General features: G+C 41.1%; 1 protein-coding gene across 1 annotated transcript in view; it reads right to left on the bottom strand.

Annotated features, from left to right (window-relative positions):
* The window catches only part of CD96 (CD96 molecule), an 87,767-nt gene extending 81,399 nt beyond the window's left edge, over positions 1–6,368 (bottom strand). The window contains exons 1-2 of the mRNA XM_006763612.2: positions 6,164–6,368; positions 3,878–4,234 (exon numbers count right to left, since the gene is read on the bottom strand). Coding sequence (XP_006763675.1) covers positions 3,878–4,234; positions 6,164–6,224 — 418 coding nt within the window. The 5' untranslated portion in view covers positions 6,225–6,368. The remainder of the gene's footprint in view (positions 1–3,877; positions 4,235–6,163) is intronic.
* Between the last annotated feature and the right edge of the window lie 20,511 nt (positions 6,369–26,879).

The following is a 26,879-nucleotide window of genomic DNA, read 5'->3' as shown; positions in this document are numbered from 1 at the left end:
CCCAATGGAAAACGACAACCACGCCCTCAGCCGCCAGCCCGCTCCGCATGCACTCCGCACCTCAGTATCTCACTTCCGCACTGCGCCTCCTCTGAGTCTCCGTGTTTTTCTCTTTCCTCCTAGTTGTAGAATTTCCACTCAGCCAGCTTTCCTGTGGTTCTGGATGATGTCCGTTTCGTCTTTTAGTTGTATTTTTGAAGTGGTTGTTCAAGGCAGCAAACTCTGGTGTTTACCTATGCTGCCATTTTGGTTTCTCCCATAACTACAAATTTTAAAATGCATCATCATACAATCTTACAACATCAATAAGTTGAAAGCTCCTAACCTAAGAGGAAACCCTGTTGAGAATGAGTAAGAAGCAAACACCAGCCCAGCTGCCATGGCTCGGTGGTTGAGCGTCGCCCTATGAACTAGGAGATGATGGTTTGATTTCCAGTTGTGGGATTGATCCCCAGTAGAGGGGGTGCAGGAACCAGCTGATCAATGATTCTCTCTCATCGTTAATGTTTCTATCTCTCTCTCCTTCTTCCTTCCTCTCTGAAATCAATACAAATATATTTTTTAAAAAGAAGCAAACATCTGTGGTTACCAGTTCAAGACTCAGGCACAGAAGACAAGAAACGAGGGAAAAAGGAAAGTTAAAAGGCATGCTAAAAATAATTGATTGGGGGTGTACATGATTCAGCTCTATTATTGCACCTGCTTTTGTATCCTGTGAGATTGGCTAAATTTTCACACCCAAAACACGAGCTAAAAACCACTTATGCTCCTACGGTACAGCTGTTATAGATTTTTTTCTCTTTATATTTTATATTTCACTTTTCGGTTGGGCTTTGACTTATAAATATTTTAGACCTCTTCATAGTTTCTCTGAAATGGAGAACAGAAAATACAAGTATGCAAAAGTTTCTTTCAGGTCTACAAAAGTAATATTTGCTTCATAAATGGTAGTACAACTTAATTATCCAAGTTTTATAATTCATTACTAAGCTGTTTGAATATTTTCAATTAAAACTCACAGTGCAAGCCTAAAAAAAATATTTATTATTTTCTACCCTCATCCACAGCCTCAGAGCACTGACTTAACACAAAGGAACAAAATATTGTGAAAAGAGAAAAACATCCCTTCTCAGCTAAGCCCTCAAGGAACAGGGGAAAGGAGTTAGCACGCCCTGTTGTGTGAGCAGAGGAGGGAGTAGAATAACCCATATGACAACAGAAAGGAAACAGGAAGAGGTCCCCACTGCCTCTGGTCTCTCAGCATTTTCATATTTAGATTCTTATATGTCACTTCAATTTGCATCTATTTATGTACATCATAAATATTTGCAACTCATGTGTGCTTTGCCCACCCAACTAACTTGCAAATGTAAAGACCTCTCAGGGATTTAAGAGGGAAATGGCATGAGTATGAGAAGTGAGAGAAGATCAAAATAATAAAGGGGGAAAAGATGTATCGTTGTGTGGGGGCTTGACAAGGCTTTTGAATGGCAACTGCCTTCTCAGTGAAGTGTCTACCCCTTAGCTCTATGCCAGGCTTACATTTTTAGTCGCTCCACAGTGAGGAATTTTTTCCCTTCTTTCTATTTTCCTCCATTTCTACCTAAATACACAACACTAGAACCATTTTCTTAACACTGAAGCCATTGCTTTTCATCCAATCCAGCTGACCAGCAGCAACGCTAAATCAGAAGACTGGGGATTTTCTAACCACACAGGATGCAGACCTGGCTCTGTCTGTCTATTGATGTGCAGTTTTGTTTTGTAGCTACAACTGGGCCCCTTCGGTTACCCTTTATTTTAAGAAACACACTTTCTTTAAAGGCAATATCACTCTTCATTTTAGAGAACATACTACCTCTTCTCCATTTCTGACTTCATGTTGAAGACATCATATTTCATAAAGGATCTGCATCCTATTTCCTAGAGGCATATCAATCTATGTTGCCAATCTTGAAGAGTAAACAGTAAGTTCTCAGATATGTAATAGTATAGTTTCCAGATCTAGGCAGAGGTGAAAAATCTATGTCTAAGCCAAGGTCAATGTGTACTTGTGCTCATATATAATAAATGTCCTCTTGGGTTCCAAATTAGGCAAGTATAAAAGGAGGGAGAGGGATTCATTTTTCATAAGAATTGAAAAATAATTTACTCAGTACATGTTATACTTAATGAAAACTACCGTTTACCACACTTGTAACCTTCGCTAGGAACCATGCTAAGTGCTTCACATAGATTATCTCTTTTAATCATCAAAATAATGGTATCTATGAAGGAGGCACTGTACCTATTATGTTTGTTGTATAAGGAAACAAAAGCTTAGAGACTTTAAATAACTTGGCAAAGATGATGTATATAGTAAACGACAGAGTCAATATTAAAATCTGAGCCCCCCGCCCGATCCCAATGAACAAATGATGTTCTCCTTATGCCTATTCACTCAACCCCACCCCTCCCTGTCCCCAGTTGAACTCAATTGCAATTTTTTTTCTGGAAAACAAACAGCAATGGTACTGGAGCATTGTAAGGTGGTGGTGGAAAAGGTTCTAGCCTTTAGGTGGTCTATTTCAATCCCATGGTCTTGTTTCTTGATAATAAATGGAGAGGAGGCAGTAAATCCATACCTACTTGCCATGGGCAGCTCTATGCCCCCCTTAGCATAGCCTTTATGAAGTTTTTTTTCTTCTTGTATTACTAGGCCACTTTGCCTTGAGTTAAAAATATTCCATTTCCAGTGCATTTTTCATTTGTTGACTTATTAGTAGAAATAGAAGTAATTTATTTTATGACCAAGTAGTTTAGGGTGGGAATTATTATGGTGATTTTCCAGATGGACTCAGAAAATTGGCAGGACAGATCCCAGGTGAAATTCATTTCTAGCCAGAAAGGAGCTAGAACTTAAGCCTAGGACTCCTGCCCGCAGAGCAGGTGTCCAAAGCGTGTTTGTGTGAACGCTACATGTGCAGCAGCCTTGTTGGCACCCTTAGCTACCCTGTACTAAATACATCCAGGGCACTTCTGTGCATTCCTCCACAAACCTGCTCTGTCCTTCCTGCCTCCTATCTTGGCAGATGGCACTGCCATTCAGGTGTGTGTGCCAGACCCCTGGATATCAACCTCAATTTTTCTCTCTTCTTCGCTCATATTGCAATTGTCTTATATTACTGAGTCATGTCTCTTTTTGCCCTGTGCATAAAATTTATCTTTTTCTTTTTTTAGTATTTTTATTTTTATATCAATCCAAACAACACTCTGTCTCTTCTGAGCTCCTGAGATTGTTTCCTAATTTGTCTCCAACATCTCCTTCTTATCCACCTTCATTTCATTGTTATACTAAAGTCAGGATGATCTTTTCATAACACAAATTTAATTAGGCTATCAATGTCATACCATCATTTGCTAAAAATGCTTCAATGTCTTCCCATGATAAAAATCAAAACCTCAAACATGGCTGACAATGTCTTACACGATCTGGCCTTTACCATATCTCACACTTCCTCCCCTCATCTCTGCACCACAGTCCCACTCATATTTCCCATTTCCTCAGACACTGCAAAGCCCTTCACACAAGCTGATGCCTCTCGCTGGGTCACTCACTAACCTCCCACCTCTGAAATGGTGTGAACGTCTAGTCTTTCTTTAGACCTCAGCTTGGACATTGCTTTCTCAGAGACAATTTCCCTGACAGTTATTATATGCTCCCTCACAAGACCATTGCAATTCTTCTTGCTTATCGCTGTTGCAATTTTACATGTATTGGTAGAATTATTTGGTCAGTTTCTATCTCCTTTACAAGCAATACCGCTTTCTGTTCAACTTTGCATACTTAGTACCATGCTTGGCCCACAGTTGGCACATAATACATATTTGTGCTTACCATTTTTCTGAATGAGAAGGTTGTAGATTTTAGTCTGACTGCCTAGTGGGAAAAAAATAAAGCTGCACTCATACTTCCCACTGAGTGAGGAGGACATGTTCCTTAAGTGCAGCGTCCATGTTGACACGTTCCCAGGAGTTTCTGTGAAAGTCACCAGTGACTTACAGGGAACCCCCCCGGCACAGTAGAAGCCATGTTGGGGGTGATAAAGGGCAATGAGGTCCTCCTTTTTGCTGACGTTGGACCATTGCATTTGCACCAAGATGCCTTGCTTCTGAGTTTGGCAGGTCAGATTGACATCAGAGCCAGGTAAAGCATAAATGTCTTCTCCTGCGCTGAATTTTCCTTCCCATATTCCTGAAAAGGAAGAGCACAAGCCATCAGCTTACATGATTCACATGGAGTGACTCTTAGTTACAAACTTGGATGACTTTGATGAAGTGAGTGAGCACCATGGGAATGTTCCCCCTGGCTGCTTCGGGGATTGGAGAGAGCTCCTGCATGACCCAGATAGAGAAGCATGGATCTCAATACATGTGAGGAGGCATTAACTTTAGGATACGAGAGGAGCTCACTGACTTTTGAATGTTTACTTTTTGGTGGTTGGTCTAACCTAAAAAATAGCAAGATCTCTAGCTGCCGGTGAATAAAACCAAGACCATTTTAAAGTTGAAATTCACCATCAAACTATTCTTACATTTAATACAATTGGCTTTTTTTGGTTATGCATCAACAGCTGCATGTAACACTCAAGTGATATTTTCTAAAACTACAAAAATAACTACAAACTCTGTATAGCAGTTTTTAAAAAATATATGTACAAGCGGTGTTTACATATACTGTCATGTTTAATCCTTCTCACATACTAGAGTGATATTATTAACACTCCTTTTCAAAAAGGAAACTGAGGCACAGGCAGATTAAGTTCTTTGTTCAAAGTCATACCTCAGTAAAAGAATATGAATTGGGCTGCCTAGAATCTGAGCACTTTCTATAACCTCATAACCTCCAAAATGACCCCCAGCTTGGCTGAGAAGGGTAGGATATTTGATATTCAATATATATGGATTGAAAGGGCCTTTATCTCCATGTAGTTGGAGTTTACCGGGGGAAAAGGGCAGAAAACTCCTCAGGTAAAATTTCCACTAGAGATAAATCATTTGGTTAGCATCATCTATAATCAATGGTTTGAAATACTACATTTAAAAGAAGATTCTCTCCCATCAGTTCTCTGACCAAATAGTACAGGACACTTAAAGTATTGCATCTTTGACATACCTTCAATAACGTAGGCCTCAGTTTTAGAATGAACATGGAATACTTTTATAGGAATGATATATGATTGTGACAAGTACCACAGAAGCTAACAAAGGAAAAAGACAAAAAAAAAATGACAAGCAACTGCAAAGAAACAAGGCTCTCAAAGGTACTTGACAAACAGGAATTATTATACTTTTATGGATGTAAAAGCATGGGTAGGCAGAGGTTAGTATAGTTTAATGTATCTCCCTGTGAGCTCTCCTTTGCCAGATAATATGCTTCTGATCCTATCCACTGCATTATATTCCAAAGTCTCATTTGATTTAGAAATTCTCCTTAAAAATCTTAGTAGCTCTATATGAAAAGCAGAGCTAATTCTTAAGACACTCAGGATCGCTATAATACCCTCATGCTGTGGGATACAGAACTAATCTTTCTTCCTACCATTTCTAAATAGGCCCATTAGGCTTTGGTTCCCACTGTCATAAGGACCCTGCTGTGTCTCCCAGGTGTGTTACCTGCACAACCCTCATTAAATGCAACATATGCTCAACTGCCAAAGACATTCGTATTTGGAGGAGAAATGCTTATTATATCCAAAAAAAGAAAAAAAAAATGGTAGTTGAAAGAGAAAAAAATTGAGCAAGGATCTCGGAACATTGATGGCTTTGTGAGTTATTTATTTTTTTAGTATTCCAGAGTTGTTCTGACTACCATTTGGAGAACATTTCATTTTTAAGAAGCGAAATCTCCCAATTACTCCAGAGATTGTCTTAGGAAGGAAATGGGTAAAAAATGGCACAAACCACCCATCCCCTTCTTGGTTTTATTGTTCCTTAGTAATCCTTTGTAGACTCTAACAGCTCCCCCATAGCTGCTGCTTAAGTACATAACTGAAAACCTTCGCAACAACTGCCTTTGTGCTCAATTTCAGCAGCAGTCACAGGCATCTTCAATGAGCAAGAGGCCTCCCTCGCCCCCCTAAAGTGGCTGATTTGACAAGAAAAGTACAACTGGAAGCCTTACCCCTGACAAAATGTATCTGGATGATGGAATAGACAGCACGGTATGTCCATTTTTTCTCCATCGTCTCCCGAAGGCCTTACAGCAGCATTTTCACCATGATCACAGAAGTCAACTGATGCCTTTAACTAAACAAAGTCGAGCCACCCTATTCGCACTGAAAAACCCCAAATCTACCACACGCCCGTGTCTGTTTATCACTTGGCAAGACCCCAGGAAATGAAACGTAGACAGGAAAGTAATGTGGTTCACAGCTCAATATAACCTTCAGCAGAACAGAGTTGAAATTGTTCTCTGAAACCTTGTGTATCACCTTCGTTAAAACGCTTTTCAGTACACACAGATTCTCTCAGTCAGGATCTCTGTGTCAGTCGAGCTACTTCTAAAATCCAAAGGAAGTCACGCAGAGCAGTTCATAATGTGCTTTTCACGCACTTCTTTCAGGAGCACAAAGTCATTTAACAAATGTGAGCCTCGTGTCTTTTATAATCTTTTATAATAGTTTTTCTGTTCAATTTTAAAATGTTTTTGCTTTCCGGAATTGCTCCAAGGGTGAAAGAACAAAACATTAACACATCAGAAAAGTAACTGAGGGGAGCATCAACTATCAAACCGAACTTTATTGTCTCCCCTCTTGCAGGGGACCCACATTTCCTGGCGGTGGGGGAGTGAGGGCTCCTTTTCTGCCCCTGGTCTGGGAAGAACTGGAAGTTAGACAGGGAAGTCTCCCACAGTGCTGGTGGGGGGCCTCTTCTGCTGATGGCATAAAAGCTTGTGTGTCAGCCCAAAACCATAGAGAGCAAGTCTGAAACAATCATAATGCAAAGGCAGAGCAGTGCCTACCTCAGAAAGCATGTTACATCTGCCCAGTCACTTCCATTTACACAGGACCAAGATAGGACAACAGGGAAGTGACTTCTTGGACATGATGACTGTCCCCTGACAGATATGACTTCATGGTTTTCTAGCTTAGGATAAAATAGACCATCTTCACCTTCCAACATTAAGAAGACAAGCGTTAGTTGGAAGACTGCAGTGTTAAGTGTAATAAACAAAGAATAAAAATGAGTAATATATGTGTCAACATACAACTGTATGGACAATGGGTGATGTATTCTGTGACCTCAATCTCACCACTACCTTTTGGCAGCACCCGGAAAACCTAAAGACAAAGGCAAAGGTGGAACTTCATTCACGAGGTGACAATTTCTTTTGAGGGAGGCCAGGGAGAGAGAATTTTCACCAGGTTGTATCATGTCATCATGTATCATGACATCATGTCATTAAATGGGTACTGATCTCCCCAATTCAGGGACTTGGGGTGAATATGAATGATGCTAAGACATAAGGTATCACCCCTGTCATTGAGGGGATTAGGTTTTAGCTGGAAGAAGAGAGATTTGCAGATGGTGAAACAGGGCTACCATTTTCCTGGATGTCCAGGCTACCCTGTACACATACCTGCCATGACTGTCATACTTACTCTACTACTCAGCTAATGATGTTTCCTGCAAAGGCCAGAAGATGCAGTTACCTATTTCCTAATTTAGGCCTCTTCAAGCACTTACCCCACCCCCACACCTAACCTCCCCACTAAGTCTCAGATTACTGGAGGTGTTGGGTTAGGTGGTGATGACAAGGATATTTCAGAGAGAGTTGGGGAGTTTAGAGTCTTTGATTGAAAGGAGGAGACATCATGGCACTTTATGCCTTCATCTCTTCCTCATTTCCCCTAGAAATTCCAGTAAATGAGTGATGGACTATAGAGGTAAAAATAGTTCAATAGATATACTGGGGAGATCCTGATCTATAGGTTGGTGTTCCTATTAAATTGGGACACTTTGCAAGCCTGAGGAAGAAATTTAATTACTTCACTCCACTTCTCATATTAAGGGGAATTTACCTAAGTGGAACCAATAAACATGTAAATTTATTGAATTCTCTAGGAACAATACCCCTCCCCACTCAATGTACTTAGAGATCTCCTTAAAAAATCCTAGTCTGAGAAAAATGTTTATTGATAGAGAGAGAGAGAAAGAGAGAGAGAGAGAGAGAGAGAGAGAGAGAGAGAGAGAGAAACACCTGTGTGAACAAGAAACATTGATTGATTGCCTTTTGTACATACCCCAATTGGAACCAAACCCTCAACCTAGGTATGTGCCCTGATCGGGAATTGAACCTTTTGTTGTGGGGAACAACTCTAACCAACTGTGAGCCATACTGGGCCAGGGCTAGATGTCTCCTGTTTCTTATTGCTTTAAAGTAAAGCAACTCCACAAAAGATTAAAAATATAAAATAAAACACCTTAAATTTTTTAAAAAAGGAAATTGTCATATATTTTCCTGAGCTACCTATTCCCTTTTAATGAAATCCTTACCTCTCATTGGGTTTGGCTACTCAAGGTACCTGGTCAGTGGCTGCTGTGCAAATCAGCCCTCTCTGGGTATTTATTCAGGGCCTGATTCATGGTTCTTATATCTAGAAACCTCTGCAGCCAGAGGTCATCAGATTTGACTAGTTTTCCTTTGGGACCCACGCAGACTCTAAGAGAGGGAAAAAGAAATTCAGATGCGCACAGAATCTTAATTGAATGCACCTGGTGTCCTGCAGCTGTGAGACCCAGGTGACAGCTGCTCTATGGCGGTTTTCATGCAGCAGGTGGCAGCAACACCCTGCAGACCAGCACAGCTCTCCCAGATATGGGGATTTTGCTTCCATTGTCTTTCAATCCCAATAGTATTTTCAAAAGGCCCTTTCAGCATAGGGATAGGCATTCTCTAAGCTTAAAAATAACTCCTCTATAGAAGTCATGTCAATCTCTTCTATTATCCTTGCTGCTCACCAAATCCCAATTGCATGGCACTTCTTCTGTCTTAGCGTATACTCTGCTCATATAAAGGGGAAACAGAAGCAGTCAGTTTCACACACAAAAAGAAATCTTGAACTCCTTGAACTTCAGAGGCAAATTCAATTATTTACAAAGAGAAGCAGGGACACACATTATTTCTGCTACTGGCGAGCCATAAATGGTTATTTTGAACAAACTTTTTCTATGCTCCATCTAAACACTTACCCTCAATGAGAAAAGGACATTATCAGAAATAGGAAGCTGAGCAAAATGGCAAACTTACTTTTTTGGTTTTCATAGAGGTTAACTCAAACATTACTGATTTGTCTTGCATTTGATTCTTTACTTACACACACACACACACACACACACACACACACACACACTGTGCAGTGGTAGGTTTCTCTCCCAAAATGTTTAGGAACCATAATGCTTAATGTTCGTGCTAATAAAAAAAAATATTTGAGTGCCAAATCTTAGAAGGTTACAAAGATCCATAGTTCTGGGTGATTTAAAAACATAAATGATAAAAAACATGTCTTATCCTTTAGACACTTACCATTTTGCTGGAGAAAACATCCCCGAGTGACACAGTGCACAAGATCAAAAGCGGAAGTAGGACAGGCCTTTAGACAAAAGGAGATCTCCCAGGGATCAAGTGGGACAGGAGCCTATGAAGTGTGGATTCTAAATTTGCCTTTATATTCTAGAAGTGGATCTGGTGAAGTCCATGAGGTAAGCCACCCCAGGAAGAGAAAACAGTAAGAACCAAACAATTGGTAGTATTGAAACTAAAGGTTAACTCAGTGATTTGATTGTTACCATTGAAAAGGCTTTACCTGAGGCTTGAGACAGACAAAATTGCCCAACCAGTGAGCTTAGACCTTAACAAAAAATAGTATAAAGCTAAATCTCATACTGGGATCCTTTTGTAGATAGCTACAAAAATATTCTTTTTTAAAAAAAATCTTTATTGTTGAAGGTATTACATATGTCCCTTTTATTTTTCCCCATTGACCCTTTCTAGCCTGCCCCCACCTTCCACCCCAGGCCTCCACCACACTATTGTTCTGTGTTACAAAAATATTCTTAACTATATTGTATTTTTACAACTGTAGATTTACAATGAAATATTGTGTTTCTATACTTGGTGAAAACAATAGGCTAGGTAAAATTTACCAAGGATTGGATCTGATCTTTTGCTAGTAATTTCCCCCATCCTACTTTTTCCCTCCAACTTTTCTTTTAAATAGAGTTCTGAGTGTGAGAGCAAGACAGAAGGAGGGAGAGAGGGAGGAAGGGGAGAGAGAGAGCAGAAGGGGAGAAAGAGGGAGAAAAAGGAAAGTGAGGGAGGGAGAAAGATAGAGGGGGAACTTGCACTTTGATATTTGTTACTTTTTGTGATGGTGTAGCTCAATACAACCTCAATTAAGTAATGCTATCAGAAAATATATATTGATTAATAGTATTTCCCTGTTAATTGAGAACTAAACCAAATTCTTGGGGGAGGAAGCATTGTAATGGGGAGGGAAAATGAGTAAGTTAGAAAGGTAGTTCTCATTGCTGAACATCTTTTTTATATTATTGTTTTACATTTCTGGCTCAATGAAAACCTTGTGATGAACATTATGTCATTTTATTTGGTGATTGAGGTTCTTATAGAGACCACCAGATGAAGAAACTGAGCTTTGAAAGGTAAAAGTGTCATGCCTAAGTTAATGAGCTTGTTGTAAAGAATCCCATACTACTTGTTATATTGCGTCTTATATTACACTATTAAGTTATTTAGTTTAACATAATCAACAGTTAAAACCAACCATTCTTCAAATTAAAATGCAAATTGCCTCTAATATCTGGACAAATAAGAACCAGTCTAGAAATCATACCTTACAAAAAATGTAATTCCCATGACATTTCTCTCTATTAACCTGTACCTATATATCACAGAGGCAAGAATAATTTATATATATATTTGCTCAAGAAGCTTCTGTTTGTGTTTTTTGTTCACTTGCTCGCTATTCAATTTGATTTCCTGGAGGAATTCTGACCAACTCTGGGTAAATCCAGACACACTATTTTGTATTGAAGGCATTGAATTAACCTCATAGTGGTGTTATATAACTCAATATCAATTCATTTCACTTTCATGGTTCTTTAGCCATTTACTATGTATTTATTTTTCCCTTTAGTTTGGCTCAGAAAAAGCAGTGTAGGTCTCCTATTTACATCTCCAAACCGTTCTCTTTCTCTTTTTAGCCTCTCCTCGATCCTCAGCACACACAACCCCTGGCTGCATGGGGAAGCTGCCCTAATTACCCAATGCCTAGCTGGGAAGGCCCCATTTCTAGGAGAACCAGATGATGATGCAAACAAATGAGCAAAGGAAAATGCTGTGTGGAGAGTCCTCTTAAACAAGTGAGGATCCTCAAAGGTTTTCTATCCTAAAGCAAAATCATGCCTTATAGCTTTTGAGGATGTTAGAATCACCTTGGAGTGGGGAATATTTTTATCACTTTCATCCTCTAACCATAGTGATGGAAGGAACTAGGGGACTTCAGAAGACTCACCGCCCTACCCCCATTACAAATGAGGAATCTGGTGCCCAGTGAAGAGAAATGATAAACTTGAAGCCACATAGTGATGTGTAACATAAATACCAACTCAAGAATTTGGCTTTACCTTGGGCCATTTCTTCCCTCATAAAGATGAATCACATCATAAATGTTGTTATTGGCATGACCAGGAGTAAAGGAAGCAGAGTGAAATGTGGGCACTAAGTTACAGATGCTTGAGAGGAACCCAACATTTCACCACAGCTTCCAGGCCCTGCATTACTAGGTTGACCCTGGCTCCCTCTCCTCCCCCTTCAATCCCACACTCCCTCATTCACCATAGTTCTGCCTCCTCTATCTTTTCTAACCTTCAGAAGCTCCTTGTTCATTAAACCCCAGGAGGCATTTGTCAAATTTTCTGCTTCAAATACTCTTCCACAGACTTGTTTCCTAACTGGATTCTCTCAATCTGTAGAATCCCCCCCCCCCCCCTCATTGTATAAATGAGGTCATTCAAATACCCTCTCCCCCTCGCAAACTTTCCTGACTCCTATAAGCATTTAAAGGAGCCCCTGCCATGGATCGCTGTCACATCAAGAGCTGTATGTCCCTCATGGTGCTTATCACTATGAGAAGGTAGGTTGCTTATTTTTGTATTTGTATGTTTTCACCTTCCGTTAGATTATAAACTCTGTGGGGACAGGGGCTTTGTGTATTTGTCATCTGTTATACCTCCCAAAATGCCCTTTTACTCCAGCTGCTATGAAGGCAACCAACTGTTCACATGCACAACCTGACAGCACCTCTCCTCAGAGGCTCCGAATGCCTCCCACTTTCTGAGGTGGCATCTTTGGGGCAGAGACACAGGCCTCATTCATCCTGACACATGCACAACCCTGGAAGCTCATGGAAGTCACCAGCCCACAGGAAAACACATGACCCATGGGAGCAGGAGCTGGTGTATAAATCCTTCCTCTTCTGATGTTTAGGTGGTTGATCTCAAGGTGTATTTTACATGGCTCCTCAGAGGGTGCCCAGGGTACCCAGACACATTTGTCCATGGTGCAAACTGCTTAATAATGCACCTTTGGATTGGCATTCTCTTTTTCCCTGCTTTATTTTTTTTTAATTTCCCATTCCTGTTCCAGAGAATAATATTCCAAAGTACCTGTAAACAGACCCTTACCTTGGGCTGTGCTTTTGGGCAGAGTGCATGTTATGGTGTCTCCTTGCTCACTGTTCTAACCCCAGTCCTCAGAATGGTAGTGGGCACATCATAGGTACTATGTACATATTTTGGGTGATACTCTCTTGACTAAGTAATGCCATTTCCCATCAAGGGGAACAACAATATAGCATACTTATCTCACAATGTTTACAACATTGAAATAAACTAATTAAATAGTCCTAAAAATAGGACATTTTTTATTCCAACGTGTTTCTCGACAAATATTGGACTCCATCTACATGTCAGGCAGTAGGATTGACTCAGAGATAAAGATAAAGAACCTCTCCCTACACCATTTCAGCATTATCATGGGAAGGGGTGACCTCTATAAGTACGAGCAGTTCAAGGACTTCTATTGGATTCACCACCAATATGACCTTTAGGTCCCCTGGGAAGGATATAAGACTAAAAAAATTAGCAGCTCATAAAAGAGCCGACAGTATGTTCCCTGACAAAAGTACAAACAATATGTACCTTGACAAAGTGAATATAAAGTTTAAAGACATTTCCTGGCTGACTTTTCAAGTGCTCAAATCAACTGGAGAAAATAAAGAAATCTTGTCACATAAGACTTGAAATTCAATAGCAGTTCTTAAGATAGAAGTTAGGGTGACAAATCTATGCCTACCAATGTCTATCAGACAAGATTTTTTTCTCTGATAACCAGAGAGTTAAAGGGTATAATGCTATAACTATGGGAAAATGAATGTGATAAAATCCAGGGCTCTTACATATAGACACATAGTATTTAAAAATATCAGAAAAGCCACAATGCAATCTTTGCTGTCACTATGGCTTAGCATTCACTGAAGTTATAGCTCCCTGGGAGCTGCATTACTCCAGACATGGTAAGCCAATTTTATCCCAGCAGAAAACAGAAGGCACACTCAAAAGTGATAATCAAGTAGAGTTTAATGTGTAATTCATTTATGAAGTTGTGGTTGAGTGTAGGGGAAACAAGGGTTGACATAGTTCTAAGGACTATCACCAAGGGGAAGCCATTTTCTTCCCCAGAACTGAGGGGAAATGGGGGAGGGTCAGCAGGAGAGTAGTTGTGGGGAGGGACTTGCTGACAGGAACGTGGCCTCAGTATAGAAGTGCAAACTGGCAAACCCTCAGGTAGGAAAGGAGCTGGGGACATAAATATCCTGACTTCACTCTCTTAGAGGGAAAAAGGAGAGTTAGGTCAGATAGTTATTTTCACTCATTTACTGAAGCCAGAGATCAAGAGACCTCGTTTACACAGTCCACACAGCTTAGCCTCCCAAAGGATCCAGAGAGGGATAAACAGGTAATGTGCAGCACACCAGCTATGTGGTCTTCAGTTAATGTAACAGGAGAGGTCACAGGCTTTCTTTATAGGTCGACCTGTACTAGAGCAGGGCTCACCCTTCATTGCCCAGCCTACTACCTCAGAAACCACCAGTCAAACAATGTGCAGCAGGATGGTAGTTGAGGACTCTTCTTCCTTAGAGAAAGGCTTAAAAAATGTCTCTTTAGTCATATGCAAATGAGGTGTATCTTATGGGATAGAGCTCCCCCTACTGGCAATGCCTGAGAGAGGCTCTCATCAAAGATCTCATGAAAAAAGAAAAGGAAATCATAAGAGTTGTTTTCATTTTGTTCTGTAACCTAAAGAAGATGCTTAAACTTTCTGAGATGCTATGTCCTATCATCTGTAAAACAGATGGTGTGAAGATTGATGCTATATACAGTGCTTGGCACCAAAATAAAGCTACTGTAAAATGACCTATTAAATTAACACAAAATATAATGACAGTAATCTTTTGCCAAATGTTGATTTGTATTTATTGCCCAATTCTTTCCTTAATGAAAACAATTTGAATTTTTTTCCTCTTTGTGTCAACGGCAGATTCAAAAGAGCTGGAGAAAAGTGATCTGTGCTCTGGTTAGTGCTATCCATCATTAACTGAAGTCCCCAGCTATGTTTTGAATCCCTAACACAGACAGTGATGTATGGAGCCAAAGGTGGCTAAAAAGGTGGCTTTTCAGGCAAGGATTTGAGCTCAGAGGAATAGTTTAGAAAATCACATCTTGCCTTAAGAGAGACATTGGGGAAATGAGACGAGTGAGAGAGAATATTACAATGTCATCTTTCTAAGCAATGTTATGTATGGGGCATGGTCATGAACTTAAGGTGTGGATTGAAATTAGCTTTAATTTAAAATCTAAGATTCACTAGATGTTCGGTTAATGACCTTGGTCAAATAACTTCTTTGACCCTCAGTAAAGTTGTTATGAGAATTCAGTGGGACTGCATATGTAAAAGTACTCAGTCCAGAGTCTGGAAGAGGCTAATGAAGCCACAATAAAGTCCATAAAAATAAGATGCAAAGGAGAGGAGGTAAGAGAAGGAAGACTTTCCAGACAAAGCTTTTTCCCAACTAAGTGATGTGGATAAGTCACTTAACTTTTTTGGACTCGCATTTCCTCATTAATAAAATAGTAAACTGCTAAAGATCACACAAATGAATATGGCCTCTAGTTCATTGATTCAAGATAAGTTTAATGGTCATCGCTAAATGACTTTGAGAGATCTCAACATTAGCAGTCTGCTTGGCCTGCCATTAAGTTATGAAGCATAAGATATCCATAAAATATAGAGATGATAGGCCATGTAAAACAAAAAATTACAATAAATTATATGAGTGAATATGTTAGCTCTGGCAGATGCAGCCTATAATCCGTTAATGCTCTCCTGCCCTCCACTAAGGAGGCTTTTTCTCTGATCCTTAAAAATCAATGTTACAGTGAATTAATCATGGCCTGCTATAGTGATTGGCTTAATGGGAAGATCTTTCTAGGGCTTACATAAAAATCTAAAGTAAACAGCCATCCAATATATAGATGTACTGGCTGGAGCATAGAGACACTATAAAAGACATTTAAAATGTAATGGATATTTTTTACTTAAAAAAAAACTTCTAAACTGGAAGAGGCTAGAATCTCATATTTTCTATCATTTTGCCTCCTTAGCAATTTTGAACAAATCAAATTTAATTTTTATTAAAACCGGGTTCTGTGGAAGTCATAGGCAAGTTAACCAATGCTCCTACCCCAGTTACTTCCTGGCATGGTGTTGGTTCTATGTTATCTAATCTAGATCATACAAATGTCTACATCTCCATCAAATTCATTTGTGAATTTAAATTAGCACCAGATTATTCAGCAACTGAGTCTTTTAAGCTAACTTGAGGAAGTTTTTCAAGTTTCTGCAGCAGAAGAAGGTTGTAACACCTTGATAGAAAAGAGGGATGATTAAAACACTCATTCTTCACAAATTTACATGGTTCAAAACACTAGGCATAAAGAGGCTGGCAGCTCATGTTCTCATAAATATTCAGGGAATGATGAATCAATATGTACTCAGAGGTGGCCAAAATGTTCTGATTTATCTTGTTTTACTTTTCCCACAAAGCAGGTGACAGAATAGGAATAAAGCAAAATGAATCTATTCTTATTAGATTGGGGCCACAATCTCATATTGTGTTTAGATATTGGATTTCCTGACATCTTCCTGTACTGTCTGCTCATTGCTTCCAAGGGAGCCAGGAATGGCCCAGGATACCAGTGTGTCTAGGATGTGAGACATCTTAAATGGATGACACAATTTCCCTGGGCTCTGCTGCCAGTGGAGTTCCCTAAGCGAGTTAGTGTTTATGTGTTGGTAATATTTGGGGGATCAATGGAAACCAGAGAGAAATGATCCTTGTCTAGAATAATGATAGCATAAAAGACAGTGAGAACACAAGATGAATACTCTTATGATGGTATTACCCAGGCAGTATTGTCTATCTGAGTGAGGAGCTTTGTTTCCTTTGCTTGGGAAAAACTCAAGGATTCTTTTGGCATTGGTTTCCTTTCCTTTTAGGTTTTTATTGACTATACTTGCCTCTGATATTTCCCTTATACCCAATCATGGGATATTCTGCTCTTTCCTATATTCAATGTGACATATGCCCCCAAATCCACATGTTGTAGGCTTGGTTCTTTAATCCTTTCTAACATAAACTTGATCTGTCTGGCTCAAGGCTTCAGTGTGACAAAATAATAAAGTACCCTCTTCTCTTTGAGTTATACTTGAGCCTTGGTCTGGCTTTCTTTTTACTTAAAAATGTAAGTTTGATGATAGGTCTGAAGTTTGCAGATAAGTGGAAGACCAAAAACATTTTCCATTAATTTTAAAAAATGACATCATCTGGCACAGGCACAGAGAAAAAAGTAGACAACTTTGAATCAGAACAAAACCTGGAAATTAATAGTGCTTTGTCAAAACAGAAGTACCTGGGTTAGAAAGTGTGGGTGGATGGGCCGGTGGGGAGAGGTAAGAGGCATCACACCACCCAGTCAGAAGATGCCTTCATTCTCTGGTAGCTCTATCTAGAATTTCTGGGCCCCATAGCATCAGCAACTGACTGATTTCTCTGCCCAGCAGTGCCTGGCAGGAGGATCAAAGCCAGCCCTATACCTGCTGCACTGGGACTCCACTCTGTCCCGGCAACACACCCAGGAACTGACTGGGTTAAGGGGTTGCCTGGCTGGAAAAGAACATTGGCTCATTCCTATCCCAGCTCCCCTTGCTCAGAGGGTGGGTTACTGTGAAATTTGTTCTGACTTTTAAAGGCAAGTCCAGAGCAGTACTTTTTTGCTCCTACCACCCCACCTCCATACACACTTGTGTGGACAGCTCTTCTCATTCTTCTTTGTAGGCCATTCAACCTTCCACTCCACAATATCATCTATCTGAAGTTCTGTTTTCTTTCTTTTCTTCTCTGTCTAACCTTCCTGCTCTGTTTCTCACCAGCAAGTTCAAACAAGCAGTAGCAAAGGAATAGTGTGCATGAGGCTGAGAGTAGAAACTTCTTCTGGAAATAAAAAGCAGAGTCAGAAGTAGCAGGAGAAGAAAGCAGTTAAGTGCTTTTAGGATAGAATTTTGATAATGTAGCATTTATTTTAGGCTGAGAAGAAGCAGAGAGTGAAGAAGAAGAGACTAATAATTTAAGGAAAAGGGGCAAATATAAAGGATCGTATCTGGGATAAGATTAAGAAGCCGATTTCCAGAGCATAGATGGAATAATCAGACTGAAAGGAAAATCAAAGTGGTTCCCCTTTAACAAAGGAACAATATTATGGTGAAAAATGCTAGTAATGGGATGTAGAAAGTAAGGAAGTTAAAAACCTTCAGATTTGAGTCTTCAACCTTGGATATAAATAGAAGAGAAGGTTGGGCATTTGTTGAACATCGGTGAGAGGATCCCTGAGGAAAATGAAGCAGGAAGATTTGAACTAGCAACTGGGAGGATGGGGACAGGAGGTCAAAGAAATAAAGAAAAGGGTTCCTGAGCAGAAATGAGGGTGTGGTGCAAGATGACAGGTTGACTTTGGACTGGAATCAATGGTACTTGCTGTCAGGGAGCAGGAGAGGAGAATGTGTGGCAGGTGGTTGCTGCTTGTAAGGTGGTGACGTTAGAAGGTTGAGAGGTCCAGGTACAGAGGGAAAAGGGGAGACAAGTAAATTTGCTGACTGTGGGGTATGTAGGCTGTAATGGAAACTAGGAAGGTAGCTGAAGAATGGGGAGAACAGGAAGGCTGAAGGGGAGAAGGGAGAAAAGGGAGAAGGTCAACTTTCCCTCCATTGTTCACCATTCCCACTGGATCATACTTTTTGCTGTAATTTCACTAGTGGCTTAAAAAACAAGGAGTTGAATAATATCCAATTTGAAATTTAGCTGCTCCTTATTCCAATAGCTCATTGTTGTACTAGCTAACATCAATATATGTGGGCAATTGGCTTTGTCAGAGGGAGACTACATGCTGTGGCTCTTTTGAGTGGAGTGAGGAGAAAAAGGGTTGTGCTTTCAGCCTAAGCTCAGCAAACTGAGAACCACAGGCCTTGGACTTGGGAGTCAGGGAGTGAGGGATGATCCTTAGAGGAAGCAGGACACTAAAGGATAACCTTTGCCTACATTATTTTTGCCATGTTGTGTCTTACGGGTATCTGGCATTGAGGTAAAGACATGGTTATGAAATTCTATCTAACCTCTGCCCCAAGATCATGCTAGTGCTCAATTAGGAACCAAGAACTAGCATTCGTGGAGAAGTGGGAGGGAAATTGCCTGATTAGATCAAGACAGTTCACCACATCCAAATACTAATGGTGCCAGACCTTGATTGTCTCTTTGTCTTTGGGCAACTGCCAAGTTTCATCCCAGGAGGTCTTTATTTTCTTTCAAGAAATCAAAAAAAATCAATCACTTAATTCTTCATGAAGTTAAGGTGAAAGATTAGAGGGGATTAGAGTCAATTATAAACACAGCCCCTTCTGCCATGCTTCCTGGGGACTAACAGAAGCTTGTCAGACCCCTCATTAAAGCAATTACTCCCACAAACCAGTGATATCTACTTTATCTATTGGCCTTCCTGAGTCTATACTGAAACTAAACCAGAGAAATTAAGATAACAAAATAGACAGTAAAATTCCTGAAAAATATCACAGATCTAGACTAGAAGGACTGTGCTTAGTTATAACAAATGATAGATAGATAGATAGATAGATAGATAGATAGATAGATAGATAGATAGATAATAGGCAGACAGGTAGCTAGGTAGTCAGAGTAGAGTCCACAAGAGACATTTCTATCACTCAAAACAATAGGTCCACAGTAGTGTTGTTTAAACATTTGCCAGGTATCAAGGTCAACTGGAGTTTGACAACCTAAAGTCCTTACTGTGTGACCTCAGAGTCATTTCAAGCGGTTTCCTCATCTTTGATGATTGCTAATTCAGCTAATAACACTTTCATGTATTTCCTTTTAATATTTCAGGTCTGTCTAGTGATGCTTCACTTTTTAAAAACTGTTTAATAAAATGATACAGAGTTATCATTAAAACAATAGGGTGGTGAAGGCCTGGGGTAGGGGGTGAAGGGAGCTAGAACCCACGATCCTGCATGCCTTTTTGCAATATAACTTTGCCACTCCTTCAGTTAAGTGGCTGAACCTAATTGCCCTCCCTTTGATCTGAGCTAGTCCTATGATTTGCTTTGGTCACTAGAATATGATGATTTCTGGACATAGGCCTAAGAGGTCTTGCAGCTTCCCATTTTCACCTTCTTGGAAGTCAGCTGACATGTAAAGAAGTTCACGATAGACTCTTTGATGACTGGAAAAGAAACAAGATGCTCCAGCTGGCAGCCAGTACCAAGGCTCTAAGTCAGTGGTTCTCAGCCTTCCTAATGCTGCGACCCTTTAATACAGTTCTTCATGTTGTGGTGACCCCCAACCATAAAATTATTTTCATTGCTACTTCATAACTGTAATTTTGCTACTGTTATGAATCATAATGTAAATATCTGATATGCAGGATGTATTTTCATTGTTACATATTGAACATAATTAAAGCATAGTGATTAATCACAAAACAATATGTAATTATATATGTGTTTTCTGATGGTCTTAGGCGACCCCTGTGAAAGGGTTGTTCGACCCCCAAAGGGGTTGCGACCCACAGGTTGAGAACCACTGCTCTAAGTAAATGAGGGCATCTTGGGTCCTTCAGCCCCTGCCTACACCTTGCAGATCTGTCCTCACAAGAACAATAAAATAATTGTTTGGGGAAAAAATAGAAGGGGTCAATAGGGGTAAAAAGGGACATATGTAATATTTTCAACAATAAAGATTTTTAATAAATTAAATTTTCAAAAGTTAATGCAGTCTCAACATAGATATTTTAGTCATATAGGAAGGCAGAAAATATCTTAGCAAATACTTAGAATTTCTCATTAGCATGCATGGAATTAATTTCTTCCTGTGCTAATACAAATGGCTCAGCTATGTTTGCTTTGGGATTTTAAACTTGAGATTTTTGCTGGCATTTACATGATTAAAAATCCAACATTAATTTCATCTTAATACATAGATATGGTTTATTTTTATTTTTCCTCTTTAAGAAAGGAGAGCTGGTGAGAGCAGAAAGGGGACAGGGACATTCATTTGGTAACTATAATAATGAATTGCTAATGTAAGCCTTATGAAGAACTCTGAAGGAAATGAAGGGCAAATATCAGTGCTTGCCCGAATTGTAAGCCAGTCATTCTCCATTGAAGTAGATGGACTGGTTCAATTATAGGGAAAAGCCTCTTCCACCTGCAGGATTATAATAGAATTTAAGCTATTGATAGCACTGGATGTAGAACACAAAACATGAACTTGAGCCCTAATTCTGTTATTTACTAACTCTGTAAACTTAGATAAGTTATTTTATGTCTGAGTTTCCTTTCTTATTTGGCACTAGAGGCCCAGTGTACGAAGTTTGTACATGGGTAGGGTCCCTAGGCCTGGCTGGCAATCAGGGCTGATCGGGGCCTTCTGGCTGCCAGCCTGGGCCTTCCTTCATTCTGGGCCATTCCCTGGAGGTCAGCGCATGTCATAGTGAGCGATCAAACTCCTGGTCTCCCAGTCGAACTTCTGAGGGAACACTTTGCATATTAGCCTTTTATCTAATCTAATAATAGACAAACATGGTAATTGACCATACCTCTGCTACGCTTCCCATTGGCTAATCAGCAGGATATGCAAATTAACCCAATCAAGATGGCGGCCGGCAGTCACACAGCTGAAGTGAGAAGGAGGCTTGCTTGCTCCAGAGACAGAGGAAGCCAAGGTTCCCTGCCTGCCATGGCCTGGCTCTGAGCTCCACTCTAAGCAACAAAGTTGCAATTATAGAAGCTAAACAAACCCCAGATACCTGCTTTCAGCAGGCCCTGGCCTGGGAGCTGGAGCAGCAACTAAGTTTCAATTATAGAAGGTAAATAAATCCAAGAATAAAAAAAAAGAAAAAAAGGAGAGGTTGGGAGCTTCAGTCACTGGCAAGCCTGAAAACGGCCCTCAGTCCCTCACTCAGACTGGCCAGGCACCCGAGAAGGACCCCCCACCCAGAAAGGGCTGTGGCTATCCTGAAAACAGCTCTCAGACCCTCACCCAGGATGGCCAGCTTAACAACCAGCATGTTTCAGAAAGTAGATTCCTACAGGGTTATTTACCAAACATTCAGAAGTATTTTTAAAAGAGCTAAGCCCCTCGCCCACCACACGGGCCCCTCCCGGCGAAGAGCAAAGTCCTGGGTTCCGGGCGCCGGAGGAAAACTGGTGCCAGCAGCCAGGGGAAGGGGTCCCAGATTGCAAGAGGGCACAGGCAGGGCTGCCCCCCCCCCCCCCCCCGAGTGCACAAATTTATATATGAGAATTTTACAAGGTCTTCTACCTAGAACATGAATTTTCCTTGCTTTTTAGAGGTGTTGAGCTCACAAAAGAAACAATCTCCAAGACAATGTCTGGTGCATGATAGACATTGAATAAATATTTGGCTATTTTCTCCTTTCTCGTTTTAATTAATAAAAATGATTTTTGAGAAATGATTGCTTCTTGTCACATTTCTAACTACTTAAAACATTGGCAGGTACAATATCTATGTAAATCAATTTATAACCATTTTCAAAGCACTACCAATCCTACATTACCCCAATGAAAAAAGGTTCTGATCTTGACAATTTTCCAGTTCAATAACCTCATTTTATAGACAAGGAAATTGACCTAGAGAAGCTAGGTGAGATACCCAAGGTCACACAGACACATGGTAGCACAGTCAGGACTTGAAGCCAGGTGTCTTGCCCTGTTACCATGTTGATACTGGGCAAGAGAAGTGCATGTGGTCAGGGTGCCTGTGACGTCTGAGGTTCAGGGATGCAAGTAAGTTTTCAGTCAGCTCATTGATTTTAGCAAGTGGCTTAAGCTGCATATCCTCAAATCACAAGAGGAGTAGAAACACTAAACCTGACTAACAAATAAATACTTTCAGGAATGTATGTAGGAGCTGAGAGCTAACCTTAAAGCTAACCTAAAGCTGGACTCTTCTACTTACCCTATGGCCCATGGTGGTCTGATTGCCTGTGTCCTAAATAGCTTTACCTGATCTGATGGTGGCAAATGAGAGTGTAGACATGGAGGATAGTATCAAAACAGCCTTGGGGGACTTCCAAGTTGAGGCTATACCAGTGATCGGCAAACTGCAGCTCGCGAGCCACATGCAGCTCTTTGGCCCCTTGAGTGTGGTCATGAAGTTTCAATCGCACTGTACGTGCACACCCGCATGTGGTATTTTGTGGAAAAGCCACACTCAAAGGGGCCACAGTTTGCTGACCACTGGCCTATACCATCTTCTGCTCAGGCATCAGATTGGGCTTGCAGCTAAAATTTTAAAGGAAGATGATGTCACATGGCACACTTCAGGGGGTACTCACCCAGTTCCAATGGAGGACTGTAAGGAATTTTGTTTGGGGCCATTTGGGGAGAACTTTTAGAGCAATGGTTTTCAGAGGCCAGTCTAAAGTCTTATGCCAGACTGCCTGGCTGAATCTCTAGGGCACCTCTGCAGAGAAAGCTTTAAGAAATAGAGATCCCGCCGAAACCGGTTTGGCTCGGTGGATAGAGCGTCGGCCTGCAGACTGAAAGGTCCCAGGTTCGATTCCGGTCAAGGGCACGTACCTTGGTTGTGGGCATATCCCCGGTAGGAGATGTGCAGGAAGCGGCTGATCGATGTTTCTCTCTCATCGATGTTTCTAACTCTCTATCTCTCTCCCTTCCTCTCTGTAAAAAATCAATAAAATATATTGGAAAAAAAAAAAAGAAATAGAGATCCCCAACCCTCACCCCACCCTAAGATCCACTTTTGGTCAGTCTGTGGTGGGATTTGGGCATCTCTCATTTCAAAAGTGCTTTAAATGCTTTGATATGCAATCACCACACTAACTCAGGGAGGGGGAATTTGGGGGAAGATAGCAGGGACTTGTACAAAGAGCAGTTGTAAAGGTTTCTAAGCCAAGTGCCTCCCCTCATGAAGTGATGTAAATACTTATGGCTAAGTATCCTCACCTCACTCTGCTCTTCCACAGGCTGCTCCTCCCTCCACAGTCAAAACCTGATCACCAATCCATCAGAATCCAGACACACACCTTGAGTACACCTCTGTATTTCACTCTGTCTAGTGGGGGGAAGCTATCTGCTCCCTTAGTAGGAGTAGTGAACTCCTTGAGTTGAGAATGGAGACTTCAGGGACCCCTGTACCTCATGCTGGCACATCGTAGGAATGCAATAAACATTGAAAATATAAATTATATCTAACTTCCTTGCTCTCAGAAAATGGCTTCATCTCAGCTTTGGTTTTAGGAGGAATGCATATTGACACGCCTGAGAAAACTCCATGTCACTGAGAATTCTGAGATTCATTTTTCCAGGAAACTTGCAGACTCAATCCTTGAGCTTAATCAATTTCCACAAAACAAATCCCAACCTGACAAGTGATATAAACACCCACAGTGTCGCTTCAGGAGAAGAGCCATGTGGCCCTTGGGCCTTCCACATGGCTTCCATGATTCTAAGAGTAATTCAGCCTGTGGCTTTTAAACAAACACAGATGCCGATCTGGGAAGCAGAAGGAGGTTAAAAGCTGGTGAGCCCACAGTCTACAATAAATCAGTCTTTAAATCAACGGGGATACTTTGGGAAGCGTGTCGCCTTTTGAAGCAGATTCATCTTCAGCTGCTCTGAATTAATTTGGCGATTTATAAAATTGGAGTGTAGGAATGAGAAAACAATGAAAGTGTCAGCTTACACTGGCACCCAAAGAACTCAAGTGCAAAAGTGACAGTTACTTGGCTTGATCCAAATGGCGATTCTGCTTTTTATTGAAAGTGAGAATGGTGGGGGTCACAGTGCGCCTAAACTCTGTTCCTTTGGCTGTGGCTCAGACCAGGCTGGCTAACTCTGGTCAACTCAGAAGCGAATCTACCAGAAGTTTATAAGACTGAGGGTAGTCTTGTTGAGAATTCATCTCATGGCAGGAGATACACAATCAGGCTTAGCTTGGCCGTGAAACCCCAGGCTTAAGGGGCAGTGGGACTTTTTTAAAAAAAAATGTATATATTTTTGTATTTCAGAGAGAGGAAGGGAGAGGGAGAGAAAGATAGAAGCACTAATGAGAGAGAAACACTGATCAGCTGCCTCCTACACACCCCCTATTGGGGACTGAGCCCACAACTCAAGCATCTGCCCTAACTGGAAATGGAACAGGGGATCTCTTGGTGCAAGAGTCGTCTCTCAGCCACTGAGTCAACCACTGAACACACCGACAGGTGAGGCAGTGGAAATTTTGTATACATCCTGGTGTCTCTATTTTACATTTGTCTCCTGATTTAGTCTGTATGAACTCATACCTTAGTCTACGGAGGGGAAAGAAATACGGTGGAGATAAAATGATGTTTGGTACAAAACTACAGAAATAACTACATAGTATGTATAAACTGCACTTGTCCAGGCTAAAATTCAATACTTTTTTATTTTTCCAACATCTTGTGAGAAACTTAGTCCACAGCTATTCTAACGAATGCCTCCTGCACTCTCCAAACTTTTGAGCATCCCCAAATCCCTGGAAGTCTCTCATTATTGCATCCTAACAGAATTTTCTCATCTACATACTCTCTATCCTGGTCCATCAGCCTCCCCTCTCCTCTGCACACAGCATTCACAATATGCCTCTACCATATGCCCCCCACTCCACCTCACCTGGAGATTTTTTTTTCTTTTTGGATTTTTTATTGATTTTTAGAGTCAAAGCAAGGGAGAGGGAGATAGAGAATTATTGATGTGAGAGAAAAACATTGATCAGTTGCCTTTTACCAGGAATTGAGCCTATAACCCGGGCATGTGCCATGACCGAGAATAAAACTGGCAACCTTGGGAGGTGGGGGGAGGGGTCAAGAGATCAAAGTTCTTGTATGCATGGATATAAGCATAACCAATGGACATGGATACTGGGGTGTGGGGGCATGTCCTGGGGGTGGGAGTGGCTGGGGAGGGGTCAATGGGAGAAAAGGGAGACATATGTAATACTTTAAACAGACAACAAAGCAATTTAAAACAAACAAACAAACAAAACTGGCAACCTTTCTGTGCATGGGACAATGCCCAACCAACTGAGCCACACTGGCCTGGGCTGGAGATGTGTTTTTTATTTCCTTGATTGCTTTTCTCAAACAACCACTTAGATTTTGTCCTTTATCTCTTCACAGAGAAGGGAAGCAAAGAAGCTAAGTGGAAATAAAAAGAAGAAAAAGCTGTGAACATCTGTGTGTTAATTTGATCTCATCACGGCTATTTCAATAAAAGCTCTGTAGAGCTTGCAGCCATAACAGCCATTTTGTGATAGCTCACTAAAGAGAAGAACACAAGGCAGAGATAATGGCTATTTCGTTTTCCATAGAGCCCCATACAACTTTGGGCCAGGTTCCCTGATGGTTCATATGCAGGAGTGATGGCAGCCACAGTTAGTGGTGGTGGTGTGCTGAGAGGAGAGAGGAATATTGTGGCAGCGACTTCTAACAGCACTCTGAAAGAAGCAGTTCCAGGGTGGGGCTGGGACCAGACTCAGTAGCATCAGGGGCCAGTGGAGCCAATACTGACACCCAGGAATGAAGCAGTACCCTGTGGGAGAGAGAATCAGTATGGACTCTGCTAGCTGATGTAGGGCACCTTCATGTGGGTCCACATGCACTGGAGGCTTTGGGACCAGGCATCTCTGAGTGAGTCTGGAGCAGAACAAGAAAGGGGCATATGGCTTTTGGTTACTGAAAGAACTATCTAAAGCACGTGTGAGACACCACTTACAAACTGGGGGGTAAGTGTGGGAGCTGGCAATACTATAGGATGTCTCAACAATACATATACACACACTTTGAATAATTATCATGGCAGTTCATTAAAATACTAGAGGCCCGGTGCACAAAATTCGTGCATGGGGGATGGGTTCCCTCAGCCCAGCCTGCACCCTTTCCAATCCGGGAATCCTCAGGGGATGTCCGACTGCCTGTTTAGGCTCAATCCAGGATATCGGGCCTAAACAGGTGGTCAGACATCCCTCTCACAATTCTAGACTGCTGGCTCCTAATTGCTCACCTGCCTGCCTGCCTTGTTGCCCCTAACTGCTTCCCCCCCAACACACCTGCCTGATCTCCCCTCC

The sequence above is a fragment of the Myotis davidii genome, unplaced genomic scaffold (genome assembly GCF_000327345.1).
Source record: "Myotis davidii unplaced genomic scaffold, ASM32734v1 scaffold379, whole genome shotgun sequence".
NCBI classification, from domain to species: Eukaryota; Metazoa; Chordata; class Mammalia; order Chiroptera; family Vespertilionidae; genus Myotis; species Myotis davidii.
The sequence above is the reverse complement of the archived record's forward strand: the minus strand, read 5'-3'. Positions and strand labels throughout refer to the sequence as shown.